This window comes from Podarcis raffonei, chromosome W (assembly GCF_027172205.1).
Source record: "Podarcis raffonei isolate rPodRaf1 chromosome W, rPodRaf1.pri, whole genome shotgun sequence".
NCBI classification, from domain to species: Eukaryota; Metazoa; Chordata; class Lepidosauria; order Squamata; family Lacertidae; genus Podarcis; species Podarcis raffonei.
Window position 1 is genome coordinate 25,089,748 of NC_070620.1, and position 16,566 is coordinate 25,106,313.

A 16,566-nucleotide genomic window follows, 5' to 3' on the forward strand; every position below is an offset into this window, starting at 1 on the left:
TGGAACTGATGAATCAAGAAATAGAATGGAAAATTAAACAAATGAGACAAAAGACTTTTGAATCTGCAGATAAATGCGGCAAGCTATTGGCTTGGCAAATAAAGAAGAGACAAAAACTCAACACGGTAACAAACATAGAAGTGGAGGGAAAGAACATATGCAACCCAGTGGAAATTAGGAACTGTTTTCAGAGCTACTTTAGACAATTGTATACACAAGGGCCGCAGAAAGAAATGGATATACAACAATTCCTCGAGAAAAATGGGCTGAAAAAGATTTCGCAGGAAAGTAAGACAATTTTGAACCAGGAGATATCAGCACAGGAAATAGAAGATGCCATTCAAAGCATGACGTTGGGCAAATCACCTGGACCGGATGGACTGACTTCCAAATATTACAAAGTTTTGAAGGAAGGGTTGATACAACCTTTGAAGGAAGTCTGCAACGAGATCATGGAGGGGAGGAGGGCACCCGATACGTGGAGGGAGGCCTACATCACACTTATACCAAAGACAGAGACTGAAAAGACCCAACTTAAGAACTACCGACCCATCTCGTTATTAAATGTGGATTATAAAATCTTTGCTGATATTTTAGCAAAGAGATTGAAAAGAGTTTTGATGGAGGAAATTCATGGGGACCAAGCGGGCTTTCTCCCGAAAAGGCATTTGTCGGACAACGTAAGGAATATAATTGACATTTTGGAGAAGTTGGAAGTGAATATAAATACTAAGGCTGTTTTGATATTTGTGGACGCCGAGAAAGCCTTTGATAATATATCTTGGAGTTTCATGTTGAGGAACCTCCGAGGGATGGGGGTAGGCCAAGGGTTTGAAAACGGTATAGGTGCAATATACTCTGAACAGAAAGCAAAATTAATTGTAAATAATGTGGTTACAGAAGAGTTCAAGATTGAAAAAGGGACACGTCAGGGGTGCCCTATCTCCCCACTACTTTTTATATCGGTCCTGGAGGTTTTGCTTAATATGATTAGGAGGGACCAGCTGGTTAAAGGGATCCAGGTCGGAGCTAAACAATACAAACTGAGAGCATTTGCAGATGATCTAGTACTTACATTACAAGAGCCAGAAGCTAGCACGAAAAGAGTTTTGGAAATAATTCATGAGTTTGGTCAAATGGCAGGATTTAAATTGAATAAGTTAAAGACTAAGGTATTGGCGAAAAATTTAACACAGGTTGAAAAAGAAAGGTTTCAGAATGAGACGGGGTTAACTGTGGTTAAAAAAGTGAAATACCTGGGTATAAATATGACAGCTAAGAATGTGAACCTATTTAAAGATAATTATGAAAAAACTTGGACAGAAGTGAAAAAAGATTTGGAGATTTGGTCAAACTTGAAGCTTTCCTTGTTAGGTCGAATCGCAGTTATAAAAATGAATGTATTGCCAAGAATGTTGTTCTTGTTCCAAGCATTACAAATAATGGATAAAATGGACTGTTTCAAGAAGTGGCAGAAAGACATATCTAAATTTGTCTGGCAGGGCAAGAAGCCCAGAATTAAATTTAAGATATTAACGGATTCAAAGGAAAGAGGGGGGTTTGCCCTGCCAGACTTTAAACTGTACTATGAAGCGGCAGCTTTCTGCTGGCTAAAAGATTGGCTGCTTCTTGAAAACACAGACATTTTGCATTTGGAAGGTTTTAACAATATTTTTGGGTGGCATGCATATTTGTGGTATGACAAGGTTAAAGCACATAAAAGTTTTAAAAACCATATTGTCAGAAAAGCACTATTAAATGTCTGGGTCAGATATAAAGATTTGCTGGAAAACAAAACCCCAAGGTGGCTGTCGCCAATGGAAGCTAAGGCAGTTAAAAAGTTAAATATGGAGTCGAAGTGGCCAAGATATTGGGAAATTCTGGAGAAGGAAGGGGACAAACTGAGATTGCAGAGTTTTGAGAAATTAAAAGGGAAGGTGAGAGATTGGTTGCACTATCACCAAATAAATGAAGTATTTAAATTGGACAGTAAAATTGGTTTCCAGGTGGAAAAATCAAAATTGGAGACTGAATTGTTAGAATCCAGTACTAAGAATTTGTCAAAAATGTATAATTTGCTGCTGAAATGGAATACACAAGATGAAACGGTTAAATCAAGTATGATTAAATGGGCTCAGGACATTGGTCATAACATTTTGTTTGCTGATTGGGAAAAGTTGTGGACCACCGGGATGAAATTTACGGCATGTAATGCCTTAAGAGAAAATATTATGAAAATGATCTATAGGTGGTACATAACCCCAGTCAAGCTTGCAAAGATTTACCATTTGCCTGATAATAAATGTTGGAAATGTAAAGAAAAGGAAGGTACATTCTTTCACCTTTGGTGGACGTGCCCGAAGATTAAGGCATTCTGGGAAATGATCTATAATGAACTTAAAAAGGTATTTAAATATACCTTTCCTAAGAAACCAGAGGCCCTTCTCTTGGGTATTGTTGGCCAAGGGGTGTTAAAGACGGATATAACTTTCTTTATGTATGCTACAACAGCAGCTAGAATACTCATTGCGAAGTACTGGAAGACACAAGATCTACCCACACTGGAAGAATGGCAGATGAAGGTGATTGACTACATGGGTTTGGCAGAAATGACGAGCAGAATCCGAAACCAGGGAAGAGAAGCAGCGGAAGAAGAATGGAAAAAGTTTAAGGACTATTTAAAGAAATATTACAAAATTAATGAAAGTTAGAATGATGTTGGACTGGAAAGTAAAGGGTTACTATTAGTAATGGTTAAGACAAGGAGAATAAGGAAGATTAGTTTAAATTTAAATTAAAATAAGGGAAGATTTGCTGAGTAATTGATTAGAATTTGGAATACAGAAAAGGGAGGCATGAGGAAGTCGGGGAAGAAAGGTATAAGAAATTAAGATATGAAATGGTACTTGTTTTTTGTTTTGTTTTTGTTTTTGTTTGTTTATGTATCAGTTGTGTTTATTGTATTGTTATGTTATGTCTTTGTGATCATAAAAAACTCCTTAATAAAAATATTATAAAAAAAAAAAAAGATCATCGGAATGTGAATGATGATTGGAATGTGATCTAAACCTGGCAGAGCCCTTTGTGATATACTTGGCAAGCCTGGGAAAATTAAAGGACAGACAGAGGATAAATTCTTTACGGAAGTGTGGAATGGCGTCTGTCCCTATGTGATAGGATTTTTGGGAGTCTAAAACCCACACAGAGGATGTTTGTTTCCAACCCGCTTGTGAAGATTATCAGAGATCGTAAAGAAAGGAATATATGATAACAACAAGAAGATGAAGAAAGTAATAAAGAGACTATCTGGGCAGAACTGGATAGAATTGTCTCATTAAAGCAGTAATATAAGTGATGCTTGGACCCCCGTTCGGAGCTTGAAGTATGGGTACCCCCAACAAAATTTAAAAATCTGGCTGTATAATTTGGAACTAATGTGATTTGGAAATAATGTGATTTGATTGGCCTGTTAATAATTTTTTTTAAAAAAAGAAATCAGATTGATTATATTCTCTGCAGCCAAAGGTGGAGAAGCTCTATACAGTCAGCAAAAACAAGACCTGGAGCTGACTGTGGCTCAGATCATCAGCTTCCTATAGCAAAATTCAAGCTTAAACTGAAGAAAGTAGGAAAAACCACTGGGCCGGTAAGATACAATCTAAGTCAAATCCCTTATGAATACACAGTGGAAGTGAGGAACAGGTTTAAGGATTTAGATTTCGTGGACAGAGTGCCTGAAGAACTATGGATGGAGGCTCGTAACATTATACAGGAGGCAGCAACTAAAACCATCCCAACAAAAAGGAAATGCAAGAAAGCAAAGTGGCTGTCCAATGAGGCCTTACAAATAGCGGGGGAGAGAAGGCAAGCAAAATGCGAGGGAGATAGTGAAAGATACAGGAAATTGAATGCAGATTTCCAAAGAATAGCAAGGAGAGACAAGAAGGCCTTCTTAAACGAGCAATGCAAAGAAATAGAGGAAAACAATAGAATGGGGAAAAACCAGAGATCTGTTCAAGAAAATTGGAGATATGAAAGGAACATTTCGTACAAAGATCACCATAATAAAAGACAAAAGTAGAAAGGACCTAACAGAAGCAGAAGACATCAAGAAGAGGTGGCAAGAATACACAGAGGAACTATACCAGAAAGAAATGGATTGCTCGTGCACCCCAGGTAGTGTGGTTGCTGACCTTGAGCCAGACATCCTGGAGCGTGAAGTCAAATGGGCCTTAGAAAGCACTGCTAATAACAAGGCGAGTGGAAGTGATGGTATTCCAGCTGAACTATTTAAAATTTTAAACGATGATGCTATTAAGGTGCTACACTCAATATGCCAGCAAGTTTGGAAAACTCAGCAGTGGCCAGAGGATTGGAGAAGATCAGTCTACATCCCAATCCCAAAGAAGGGCAGTGCCAAAGAATGCTCAAACTACCGTACAATTGCACTCATTTCACACGCTAGCAAGGTTATGCTTAAAATTCTACAAAGCAGGCTTAAGCAGTATGTGGACCAAGAACTCCCAGAAGTGCAAGGTGGATTTCGAAGGGGCAGAGGAACCAGAGACCAAATTGCAAACATGCGCTGGATTATGGAGAAAGCTAGAGAGTTTCAGAAAGACATCTATTTCTGCTTCATTGACTATGCAAAAGCCTTTGACTGTGTCGACCACAGCAAACTATGGCAAGTTCTTAAAGAAATGGGAGTGCCTGATCACCTCATCTGTCTCCTGAGAAATCTCTATGTGGGACAAGAAGCTACAGTTAGAACTGGATATGGAACAACTGATTGGTTCAAAATTGGGAAAGGAGTACGGCAAGGCTGTATATTGTCTCCCTGCTTATTTAACTTATATGCAGAATTCATCATGCGAAAGGCTGGGCTGGATGAATCCCAAGCCGGAATTAAGATCACTGGAAGAAATATCAACAACCTCAGATATGCAGATGACACAACCTTGATGGCAGAAAGTGAGGAGGAATTAAAGAACCTTTTAATGAGGGTGAAAGAGGAGAGCGCAAAATATGGTCTGAAGCTCAACATCAGAAAAACGAACATCATGGCTACTGGGCCCATCACCTCCTGGCAAACAGAAGGGGAAGAAATGGAGGCAGTGAGAGATTTTACTTTCTTGTGCTCCATAATCACTGCAGATGGTGACAGCAGCCACAAAATTAAAAGACGCCTGCTCCTTGGGAGAAAGGTGATGGCAAACCTAGACGGCGTCTTAAAAAGCAGAGACATCACCTTGCCAACAAAGGTCCGTATAGTAAAGGCTATGGTTTTCCCAGTAGTGATGTATGGAAGTGAGAGTTGGACCATAAAGAAGGCTGATCGCCGAAGAATTGATGCTTTTGAATTATGGTGCTGGAGGAGACTCTTGAGAGTCCCATGGACTGCAAGAAGATCAAATGTATCCATTCTTAAGGAAATCAGCCCTGAGTGCTCACTGGAAGGACAGGTCGTGAAGCTGAGGCTCCAATACTTTGGCCACCTCATGAGAAGAGAAGACTCCCTGGAGAAGACACTGATGCTGGGAAAGATGGAGGGCACAAGGAGAAGGGGGCGACAGAGGACGAGATGGTTGGATAGTGTTTTCGAGGTTACCAGCATGAGTTTGACCAAACTGTGGGAGGTAGTGGAGGACAGAGGTGCCTGGCGTTCTCTGGTCCATGGGGTCACGAAGAGTCAGACACGACTAAACGACTAAAGAACAACAACAACAACAGATGATCAAAAATCCAAAAAGTCATGAAATATTACAAAAAATAAAGATATTGCAATCCCATATCTCTAGTATATTAAATAAGGAAGTAGAAAATAAAATTAAATGGGCAAAACAAAGGTATTTTGAGTCTGCCAATAAGCCCAGTAAGTTGTTAGCATGGATGATAAAGGAAAAGCAAACAAAAAAAGTTATAAATAAAATTTTGGACCAAGGGGAGGAAATAACAGACCCAGTAAAAATAAAAATAAAATTCTTAAACTTTTATAAAGATTTGTATAAACAAGAACATTTAGAGGTTAATAAAATGGAAGAGTATTTACAACAAAATAAATTACCAAGAATTGAAAAAGAAGAAGTTGAGGCCCTAAACTCCAATATAGAAATAGATGAAATAGCACAAGTAATAAAAAAATGAAGAGTGGCAAATCGCCAGGTCTTGACGGAATCACATTAATGTACTATAAGAACCTGGAAGAAGTAATCCTTCCTATATTACAAAGAATAATGAATAATATACTGGGAGGGAAAGATATACCACAATCATGGAAAGAAGCACTGAACACTCTAATCCCAAAACAGGGAGTGGAGTTGACAGACATGAAAAATTATAGACCAATCTCCGTGTTGAATACAGACTATAAAATCTATGCTGGGGTGATGGCTAATAGATTTAAAAAGACTCTAAACAAAATAATCAGCAGAGACCAGGCAGGCTTCTTACCGGATAGACATATAAAAGACAATACAAGAATAATAATTGACCTGTTGGAATATGTGGAAATGAAACCAAGTAACAGAGTATCATGGAATTTCCTATTGGAAACTTTCAAAGGTCTGGACATAGGGGAGAAAATAATTAATGGAATTAGGGCGATATATGATAACCAAAAAGCAAAATTGCTAATAAATAATGAGATCACTGAAGAGTTCAGCATCGAAAGGGGGAGAAGACAGGAGTGCCCTCTCTCCCCACTTCTTTTTATTGCCACCTTGGAACCACTTTTAATAGCAATAAGAAAGGATAAAAATATAAGAGGAATTAACCTAGGAACTCGATACTACAAAATTAAAGCCTTTGCCGATGATCTAATCGTAACCACTGAAAATCCGGTGGAAAGTATCCAAAAAACGCTTGCACAACTGGAAGAATTTGGGAAGGTCTCTGGGTTCAAACTGAATTGTAATGGTTCTAGGGGTTGCTTGTGTGTAAATCAACGTCACCCTTGGCTGGTTGCCTGAATGAACCCTTTCTGTCTGGACAGCCACGCGCCCGTGGCTGTCTCAATCGCTGGCAGAATCCGTTAGTGGGCATTTCTTGAACTTCTTCCAGCAAAGAAGCTCTTTGACGCCTAGTCTCTGCCTACTTTCTCTGCGCGGAAGCCTTCTGCGCAGGGAGGGTGTGGGCATCGGATGACCCGTGCTCTCCCCACTGGTTCCCGGTGAGGAGTCTTGGAGCCACCTCGCCGATTCCCCCATCTGCCCCCCTTCTCCACTGGTGTTACGCTGATTTCCTTCCCCAGAAGATGTGCTGCTTCTCTCCCTCCCGGGACGCTCTCCGGAATCCCTCTGGAGCCCTCCCTCTCCCTCTCCCTCTGGCTCCGATGGCAGTTCCCTGACATCCACCTCCTCCCCAGGACCCCCTTCACCCCGGCGTGATTTTTTGATACAACCTCGTCTCTTTCCTCGGGCGACGACGCGGGGAATCCCCTAAAGGAGCTGTCACCATCCTCTGAAGATTCAAAACCAGCCTGCCACCCGCTCCGATCTCTCCCCGCAGAGTGGGCCTCCCAGTCTGATTCTTCTCCCTCTGACACCTCACCTCCCTCCTCTTCGGAGGCAGGAAAACCCACAAAGTCCCCTTCGTCGTCTGTGGTTCCAAATTCTTCCTCCCAGAATCTCGCTAGTGGTTTTGGCTTGTCCAGGAACAAACTGTGGAATTCTTCCACCAGATACCCATCATTGATTGACTCAGCGGGGACCCACGGGTTTTCTGACCTGTGTTCTCCCTCTCAAGCTACCAAGTACTCCACCTGTCGACCTCGCCACCTTGAATCGAGGATTTCCGTGGCTTGGTTGCGGTGTTCCCTCTCCTCTACCCGCGGGTGGGTGGTGACTCCTCCCTCCCGACCCGGAAACTCACGCCCTTCCCTGTACAGTGTGAGTAGTGACCTATGGAACACAGGATATATCTTCATGCTGTCTGGCAACTTGAGTTTGAACGCCACTGGGTTCACCTGCTGTGCTACCTCAAAGGGCCCCAGCCGCCTCGGCTGCAACTTCTTGCACCCTCCCTTTAGGGGTAACCCTTGGGTTGACAACCACACCCGGTCTCCTACCCGTATGGCCTCCCCCTCCCTATGGTGCTTGTCCGCCTGCCTTTTGTAAACTTCCTTGGCCTGCTCCAAGTTCATCTTGAGTTGTTGGTGCAAGGCCTCCATTTCTTCTACAAACTGCTCAGCCGCGGGTACACTCCATGCTTCCTCCCCCCTCCCCGGGAAGGCCCTGGGGTGACACCCATAATTGGCCATGAACGGGCTCATTCCCGTGGACACGTGTTCTGCGTTATTGTACGCAAATTCAGCCAAAGCTAGTTTCTCCACCCAATCGTTCTGTCTCTCGCTGACGTAGGTATTGTTGGAGAATACTGTTCGCTCTCTCTGCTTGCCCGTTGGTTTCGGGGTGTCTGGCCGTCGAGAAGCTCACCTCGACCTGCAGCAAGCTCATGAGCTTCCTCCAGAACCTGGAAGTAAATTGTTTCCCGCGGTCCGAGATTACCCTCAAGGGAGCTCCGTGCAGTCTGAAAATGTGATCCACAAACAACCTGGCTGTCTCCTCTGCCGTCAGCGCGTGTGAGTAAGCTATGAAATGACACATTTTTGTCAGTAGATCGACTACTACCATGACTGCTGTCTTCCCCCTTGACTTGGGCAAATCTGTCATAAAATCAATGGACACCACCTCCCAGGGCCTTCCCGGCGTAGGTAAGGGTTCCAGTAACCCTGCGGTGGCAGCCCTCTCTCCCTTTGCCCTCTGACATCGGTCGCACCCCCGTACATATTCCCGTACGTCTTCCCTCACCTTTGGCCACCAGAACTGCCTGGTGACCACCAGCATGGTCTTGTGCTGTCCGAAGTGCCCAGCTGTTGGGTTGTCATGGAGCTGTTTAAGTACCTTCCCCCTCAAGGTCTCCACCGGTACATACAGTGCCCCCTTATAGTACAGTACCCCTTCCTTTTCCTCAAACCCTCCATGGTCTTCCCTTCCGTCCCGGAGTTCCCTGATTTTTGCTTGAGCAAACGCGTCGTCTCTAGTAAGCGTCTCACGTGTCGGGTTTCCGGTGGTCCCTCTCCCTCCAGGTATTCCGGTTTCCGGGAGAGAGCATCTGCTCTTACGTTTTCCTCTCCCGACACGTATCTGATCTCGAAGGAAAACTTGGCGAACTCCTGGGCCCATCGAACCTGTCTCTGGTTGAGCACTCGTGCGGTCCGCCAGTATTCTAAGTTCTTGTGGTCAGTACAAACCTGGATCTTGTGCCGCGCCCCTATCAACAGATGTCCCCATTGCCGAAACGCCGCGTAGATTGCAAGCAGTTCGCGGTCATACACTGTATAGTTTTGCTCTGACTTGCTCAGCTTCCTTGAGAAAAATGCACACGGCCTCCAGTCCTGCTTAGCCCCGGGCTGCAAAAGGACCGCTCCCACAGCTCGGTCGGACGCGTCCGTCTCCAGTCTCATGGGCTTCTCCAGATCAACGTGCAGGAGCTGCTCTTCTGAAGCGAACGCCTTCTTCAGCCTTTCAAAGGATTGCTGGGCACTTTCTGTCCACGCGAACTTCTTTTTGCTACTGAGACAATCTGTTATGGGCGCTGTCAAGTGAGCGAAGTTCTTTATGAACTTCCTGTAGAAGTTGCTGAAGCCTAAGAACCTTTGCACATCTTTCCGGGTTTTGGGGGCTTTCCATTCCAGAACTGCCTTCACCTTGCCTGGGTCCATAGCTAGGCCCTTGTCTGACAACTTGTACCCCAGAAACCCGACCTCCCTGGCGTGAAATTGGCATTTTTCCAGCTTGACCCACAACTGATGCTTCTGCAGTCTCTGTAGCACTTCCCTGACGTCTCTGACATGTTGCTTCTCATTGTCCGACTAGATTAAGACGTCATCCAAAAAGGCTACGCAATTCTTGTACAGCAGGGGCCCCAACACGTGGTGCATGAATCCTTGAAAACAGGCGGAGCCCGATTGTAATCCAAATGGCATCACTAAGTACTCAAAAGCCCCCAAGGGGGTGAACATGGTCGTTTTCCATTCGTCCCCCTCCCTTACCCTTATTGAATTGTATGCCCCCCTGAGGTCCAGCTTGGTAAATATCTTCCCCTGCCTCACCCGGGTTAAAATGTCATCAATCCTTGGCATTGGGAAGGTCACGGGTTCAGACACCAGGTTCAAGGCCCTATAATCTACGACCAACCTGGGCTGATTGGTCCCCTTTTTGTCTACAAAGAACACCGGACTGCCCCCCACCGCCTTTGATTCCCTCATGAACCCCCTCTTCAGGTTCTTATCAATAAACTGCCACAACTCCTGCATCTCCCGGTCTGACATGGCGTACAGCTTACCCACCGGCAACTGAGCCCCTGGGAGTAGGTTGATTTGGCAGTCAAAGGGCCTGTGGGTGGGGTAGTCTATCTGCCTCCCTCTCGCTGAAGACTTCCTTCAGATCAGCATATTGTGGTGGCACCTCCCCTTGTTGTTCCACGGCCAGCCCAGCAACCCTGGCTACTGTCATTCTTGGGTTCTCCCCTCCCAGACAGTGTCCTAAGCAGTAAGCTGACCCAAAGGTGACTGACCACTGATGCCATGACACTACTGGATCATGCAGTGCCAGCCAGCTCATTCCCAGTATTATTGGGGGTCCTGCCAGTGTGGCCACGTGAAAGGCAATGGTCTCCGTGTGCCTGGAAACCCTCATTCGCATTGGCGGGGTCTGGTGTGTCACTTCCCCTCCCAGAAGTTCCCTGCCATCGATGGTTGTCACCTGCAAGGGAAAATCCAGAGGCAACAGGTGGAGTTGGTGCTCCAGAGCAAAGTCTCTGCTGAAGAAATTGCATGAGCTGCCCGAATCCAGCAGTCCCTTAAGCTTGACAGGGTGCCCATTTGGGAGTTCTAGCACCACTTCTATGGCTATACAGTGGTGCCCCGCAAGACGAACGCCTCGCAAGACGAAAAACCCGCTAGACGAAAGGGTTTTCCGTTTTGGAGGCGCTTCGCAAAACAAATTTCCCTATGGGCTTCCTTCGCAAGACGAAAGCCCATAGGGAAATCTCCGGGACAGCGGGGAAGCGCAGCGCGTCTTCCCCACTGTCCTCGGACCTCCTCCGAAGGCTGGCAGCGGGGCGGAGAGACCTCCTCCCGCCGCCAGCCTTCAGAAGGCTGCTCCAAAGGCAGGCGGGGGGGCAGAGAGACCTCCTCCCGCCGCCAGCCTTCGGAAGGCTTCTCCGAAGGCAGGCGGGGGGGCGGAGAGACCTCCTCCCGCCGCCAGCCTTCGGAAGGCTTCTCCGAAGGCAGGCGGGGGGCGGAGAGACCTCCTCCCGCCGCCAGCCTTCGGAAGGCTTCTCCGAAGGCAGGCGGGGGGCGGAGAGACCTCCTCCCACTGCCAGCCTTCGGAAGGCTGCTCCGAAGGCAGGCGGGGGGGCGGAGAGACCTCCTCCCGCCGCCAGCCTTCGGAAGGCTGCTCCGAAGGCAGGCGGGGGGGCGGAGAGACCTCCTCCCGCCGCCAGCCTTCCGAAGGCTGCTCTGAAGGCAGGGGGGGGCGGGAGGAGGTCTCTCCGCCCCACCGGCAGCCGTCGGATGGCTGCGATCTGAAAATGCTGGAGGGCGGCAGCGAACGCTATACAGTGGTGCCCCGCAAGACGAACGCCTCGCAAGACGAAAAACCCGCTAGACGAAAGGGTTTTCCGTTTTGGAGGCGCTTCGCAAAACGAATTTCCCTATGGGCTTCCTTCGCAAGACGAAAGCCCATAGGGAAATCTCCGGGACAGCGGGGAAGCGCAGCGCGTCTTCCCCACTGTCCTCGGACCTCCTCCGAAGGCTGGCGGCGGGGCGGAGAGACCTCCTCCCGCCGCCAGCCTTCAGAAGGCTGCTCCAAAGGCAGGCGGGGGGGCGGAGAGACCTCCTCCCGCCGCCAGCCTTCGGAAGGCTGCTCCGAAGGCAGGCGGGGGGCGGAGAGACCTCCTCCCGCCGCCAGCCTTCGGAAGGCTGCTCCGAAGGCTGGCGGCGGGAGGAGGTCTCTCCACCCCACCGGCAGCCGTCGGATGGCTGCGATCTGAAAATGCTGGAGGGCGGCAGCGAACGCTGCGCTGCCGCCCGCCAGCATTTTAAAAGCCCCCGGGACAGCGGAGACTTCTCCGCTGCCCCGGGGCGATCTGAAACTGCTGGCGGGCAGCAGCAAACGCTGCGCTGCCGCCCGCCAGCATTTTAAAAGCCCCCGGGACAGCGGAGACTTCTCCGCTGTCCTGGGGGCTTTTAAAATGCTGGCAGTCGGGAGGAAAGCCCTCCTGTCCCCGGAGCTTGCGGGGTGGGAGGTGGGGAGAAGGGCTTTTCTTCCCACCGCCAGCCTTCAGAACAGCCTTCTGAAGGCTGGCGGTGGGAAGAAAAGCCCTTGTCCCCCCCCCAGCCTTCAGAAGAGGTCGGGGGACAGAGTGTCCCCGGACCTGGTCTGAAGGCGGTTTCCATAGGAACGCATTGATTTATTTTCAATGCATTCCTATGGGAAACCGTGCTTCGCAAGACGAAAAACTCGCAAGAAGAAAAAACTTGCGGAACGAATTAATTTCGTCTTGCGAGGCACCACTGTAGTTGCCTGGGGGGGGGGGTCAGGCTGGGGCACTTCTATTGGTTGCTTGCCTGGCTGCTGCCCCTGCTGGTTGGCAGCCAGGCGTTGTCGTTTCCCTGTGCCTGCTCTTCCTCCCCCTTCTCGTTGTGGCCTGCAGCCCCCACCATCCCTTACCAGGCTTTCAGTTGAGGGCAGACCTTAGCAAAATGTCCTGGTTGTTCACAGAGGAAACACTTCTTGGTAGTTTTCCAGTCCTTTCCCTCCCTTTTACAACCTTCACGGGAGTTTGAAACCTCTCTCTCTCGCGCGCCATCAATTTCCATTGGTTCTGCCGCCTGGGGAGGCTCCCTCGGTATCTCAGGAATGCGGTAGTCATGGAAACGTTCCCCTCTCATTTCCCGCTTCTCCTGAGCCCGCGCTTCTTGGCATATGCCTATCACGAGCACCACCTTTGTGAGCTCATCCATCGACCGTGGGCTCGGGACAACTCGTCTTTCACTTCGGGGGAAAGACCCGCCTCAAACAACATTTGTATTGGTTGAGAGTCCAGATCCCACCCGAGCCGGTGTACTAACATTGCAAAACACGACCAGTAGCTTCTGACGGACTGGCTCCCCTGCTTGCAACCCATCAGTTCCCGACATGTCACGCTTTGCTCCACCTCGCTGGAAAACATCGCGTCCATCCCCTGAAGGAATTTCTTAAGGTCCTTCAAGGCATCATTTTGCGTCTCCATTAGGGGCCTGATCCATTCTCTCGCCCCATCCTGCAGATGCCCCACAATGTAAGCCACCCTCTCCCCGTCATCAGCAAAGTCATTTTTATGCAGCTCCAAAGCGTACTGTACTTCCGTTCGGAAAGCATTGTAGTCTTGGGGCTTCCCCCCAAATTTGTGTACCAGCCCCGGTACCTTCCTTGCGATGGGGGTGGCTCTGACCTGTGCATCCTGCATCCGTCTTTCCTCCAGCCACGCCGTCAGGATAGCTACGTGCGTCTCCAAGTCTCGGTTCCTCTCGGCCAGACTCCGCACCGCAGCTGGCTGCTCCGTCTCTCCGGCTGTTCCAGTTTGGCTCATCTTGCTGCTTCTCCGGGGCTACGCACAAGCAACGTCAGGGACTAACGGATTGCTGTAATGGTTCTAGGGGTTGCTTGTGTGTAAATCAACACCACCCTTGGCTGGTTGCCTGAATGAACCCTTTCTGTCTGGACAGCCACGCGCCCGTGGCTGTCTCAATCACTGGCAGAATCCGTTAGTGGGCGTTTCTTGAACTTCTTCCAGCAAAAAAGCTCTTTGACACCTAGTCTCCGCCTACTTTCTCTGCGCAGAAGCCTTCTGCGCAGGGAGGGTGTGGGCATCGGAGGACCCATGCTCTCCCCACTGGTTCCCGGCGAGGAGTCTTGGAGCCACCTCGCCGATTCCCCCATCTGCCCCCCTTCTCCACTGGTGTTACGCTGATTTCCTTCCCCAGAAGATGTGCTGCTTCTCTCCCTCCCGGGACGCTCTCTCGAATCCCTCTGGAGCCCTCCCTCTCCCTCTGGCTCCGATGGCAGTTCCCTGACATGAATAAAGGAAAATCCAAATTATTAACGAAAAATTTACGTAAGTTGGAACAAGAGGAACTGGAAAATACAAGAGGTTTAAAGGTAGCCAATAAGGTAAATTATTTGGGGGTTTGGATCACCAATAAGAATATAAACTTATATAAGGACAATTATGAGAAGAAGTGGAGACTTGGGGAAAATTGAATCTGTCCCTGTGGGGGAGAATATCCACAGTTAAAATGATGGTATTGCCAAAGATGATTTTTATGTTCCAAACAATACCTATAATTAGAGGCGTAAAGTGTTTTAAGGATTGGCAGAAAGACCTTGCCAAGTTTATTTGGCAAGGGAAAAAACCACGCATAAAATTTAAGCTACAAACAGAGTTGAAGGAAAAAGGAGGCTTTGTGGTCCCTGACCTTAAACTTTACTTTGAGGCAGTGTGCTGGACATGGATTAAGGACTGGATATTAATTAAAAACACAGAAGTCCTAGATCTGGAGGGATGGGATATTGTGTATGGGTGGCATGGCTACATAGGCTATGACAAGGTTAAATCCCACAAAGGATTTTTAAATCATATTGTGAGAAGGGCATTATATGAAGTATGGGAGAGGAGTAAAAAATCAGTAGTAACGAAAACACCATGGTGGCCGTCACCAATGGAATCTATGTCGGTTCACAGGATGAATATGAACAGCGATTGGCTAACATATAAGGATTTAGTAGAGGAAACAAGTAGTGATCCGAAAATAAAGGACCTAAGTGAATTGAAACAGAAGGGAATAACCTGGCTGGAGTTTTATCAACTAAAAGCCGCTTTTGAAAAGGATAAAAAACCCAAAGGATTTGACAAAAAAAATATCCTATCTGGAGAAGGATATTTTATATAATAACCAAAAGACACTTTCTAAAATGTACAAACTACTTTTGAATTGGCAAAGAAAGGAGGAAGATATCAAAGAAATTACAGTAAAATGGGAGAGGTACCTGGGACATACGATCAAACCCAATATTTGGAACGAATTATGGACTAAAAATATAAAATTCACGGCTTGTTTCCTTATAAAGGAAAACCTTATGAAAATGTACTATAGGTGGTACCTGACCCCTGTAAAACTTGCAAAAATAAATAAATCAAACAATAACAAGTGCTGGCTATGTAAGGAACAGATAGGAACATACTACCATATGTGGTGGTCCTGTCTAGAGATACAAAGATTTTGGAACCTGATTTATGAAGAGAGAAAGAGATTGATAAAAACTACATTTAGCAAGAAACCGGAAGAATTTTTACTAGGAATGGTTTCAGATAATATTCCCAAAAACAAAACTAGGCTATTTATGTATGCAACGTCAGCAGCAAGGGTTATAGTGGCAAAACACTGGAAAGATAAAAATACACCCACTAAAGAGGAATGGGTAGTCAAATTGTGCGAGTACTTGGAGCTCGCAAAGCTGACAGATGCAATAAGAGATTAACCTAAAAATTGGTGAAAGAAGAATGGGAATGTTTAAATAATTATTTAGGGGACAAGGGCTCAGCAAGAAAGATCTGGCTATGTTTAGAATGATACCGCATAGAGAAATGTTCCCTGATACCAAGATGAGGGACTCCTTTGGAATGCAGATAGAGTTAATTGATAAGAATAACAAGTGAGGGAGCGACACCAGGGGACAGGAAGGGCTCAAGACAGGAGTCAGAACTTAAAGGAGATATATTGAAAATGTTTGCTGAAATTAAAAAGGATATAAAACAAAGTGAAAAAAATATAGAATCTAAATTAGAACAGGTGGATTAAAAAAATAGGACAAATGGATAAAAAAATAGAAGTGACGGTGAATGAATTGAAGGGACAAATAAAGGAGGTTACTAAAAGGACACAAAGCTTGGAAGAAGGGTTGAAAAGAACAAAGTTAGAAGTGAAAGAGGTTAAAAGAGGGGAGGAAAAGATTAAAGTGGGGATGTCAGAAATTAATAAATTGCAGGAGGTGGTGTGGGATGCGATTGCTATGAAAGAACTGAAGCAGAGAGAAGCTAATTTAAGACTGAGGGCTGTGCCGGAATCGCAAGGTGAAAATATTAAAGAGAAATTGATCATAGAGATAGCACAATGGTTAGAGATGGAAACGGAGGAGGTGGCAAAAATGGTGCAAAATGCATTCCGAATAAAGGCTAGAACGTCTAAAGCAAGGAAATTTCCAGGAGATTGTTTGATGATATTCAAAGATAGAGATATGAGAAATCTGATATTACAGAAGAATAGAGAAAAGAGACTGAGTATAGATGGAAATTATATAATTATTTTTAAAGACATCCCACTTCATTTGTTGAGAAGGAGAGAAAAATCAGAGAAAAATATTGAAGAAAAGTCAGATTGAATTTAAGTGGGAATTCCCTCAAGGGATTTCCTTTTTTTATAAAGGCAAGAAGCACAGACATACAAGTCCAGAGGAAACAAGC

The 16,566-nt window shown here is 46.3% G+C and overlaps 1 protein-coding gene across 1 annotated transcript in view; it reads left to right on the forward strand.

The window, feature by feature from the left end:
- The window catches only part of LOC128406002 (craniofacial development protein 2-like), a 32,722-nt gene extending 19,470 nt beyond the window's left edge, over positions 1-13,252 (forward strand). Inside the window, exon 2 of the mRNA XM_053373053.1 lies at positions 13,195-13,252. Within this exon, the coding sequence (XP_053229028.1) occupies positions 13,195-13,252 (58 nt within the window). The remainder of the gene's footprint in view (positions 1-13,194) is intronic.
- The last annotated feature ends 3,314 nt before the right edge of the window (positions 13,253-16,566 follow it).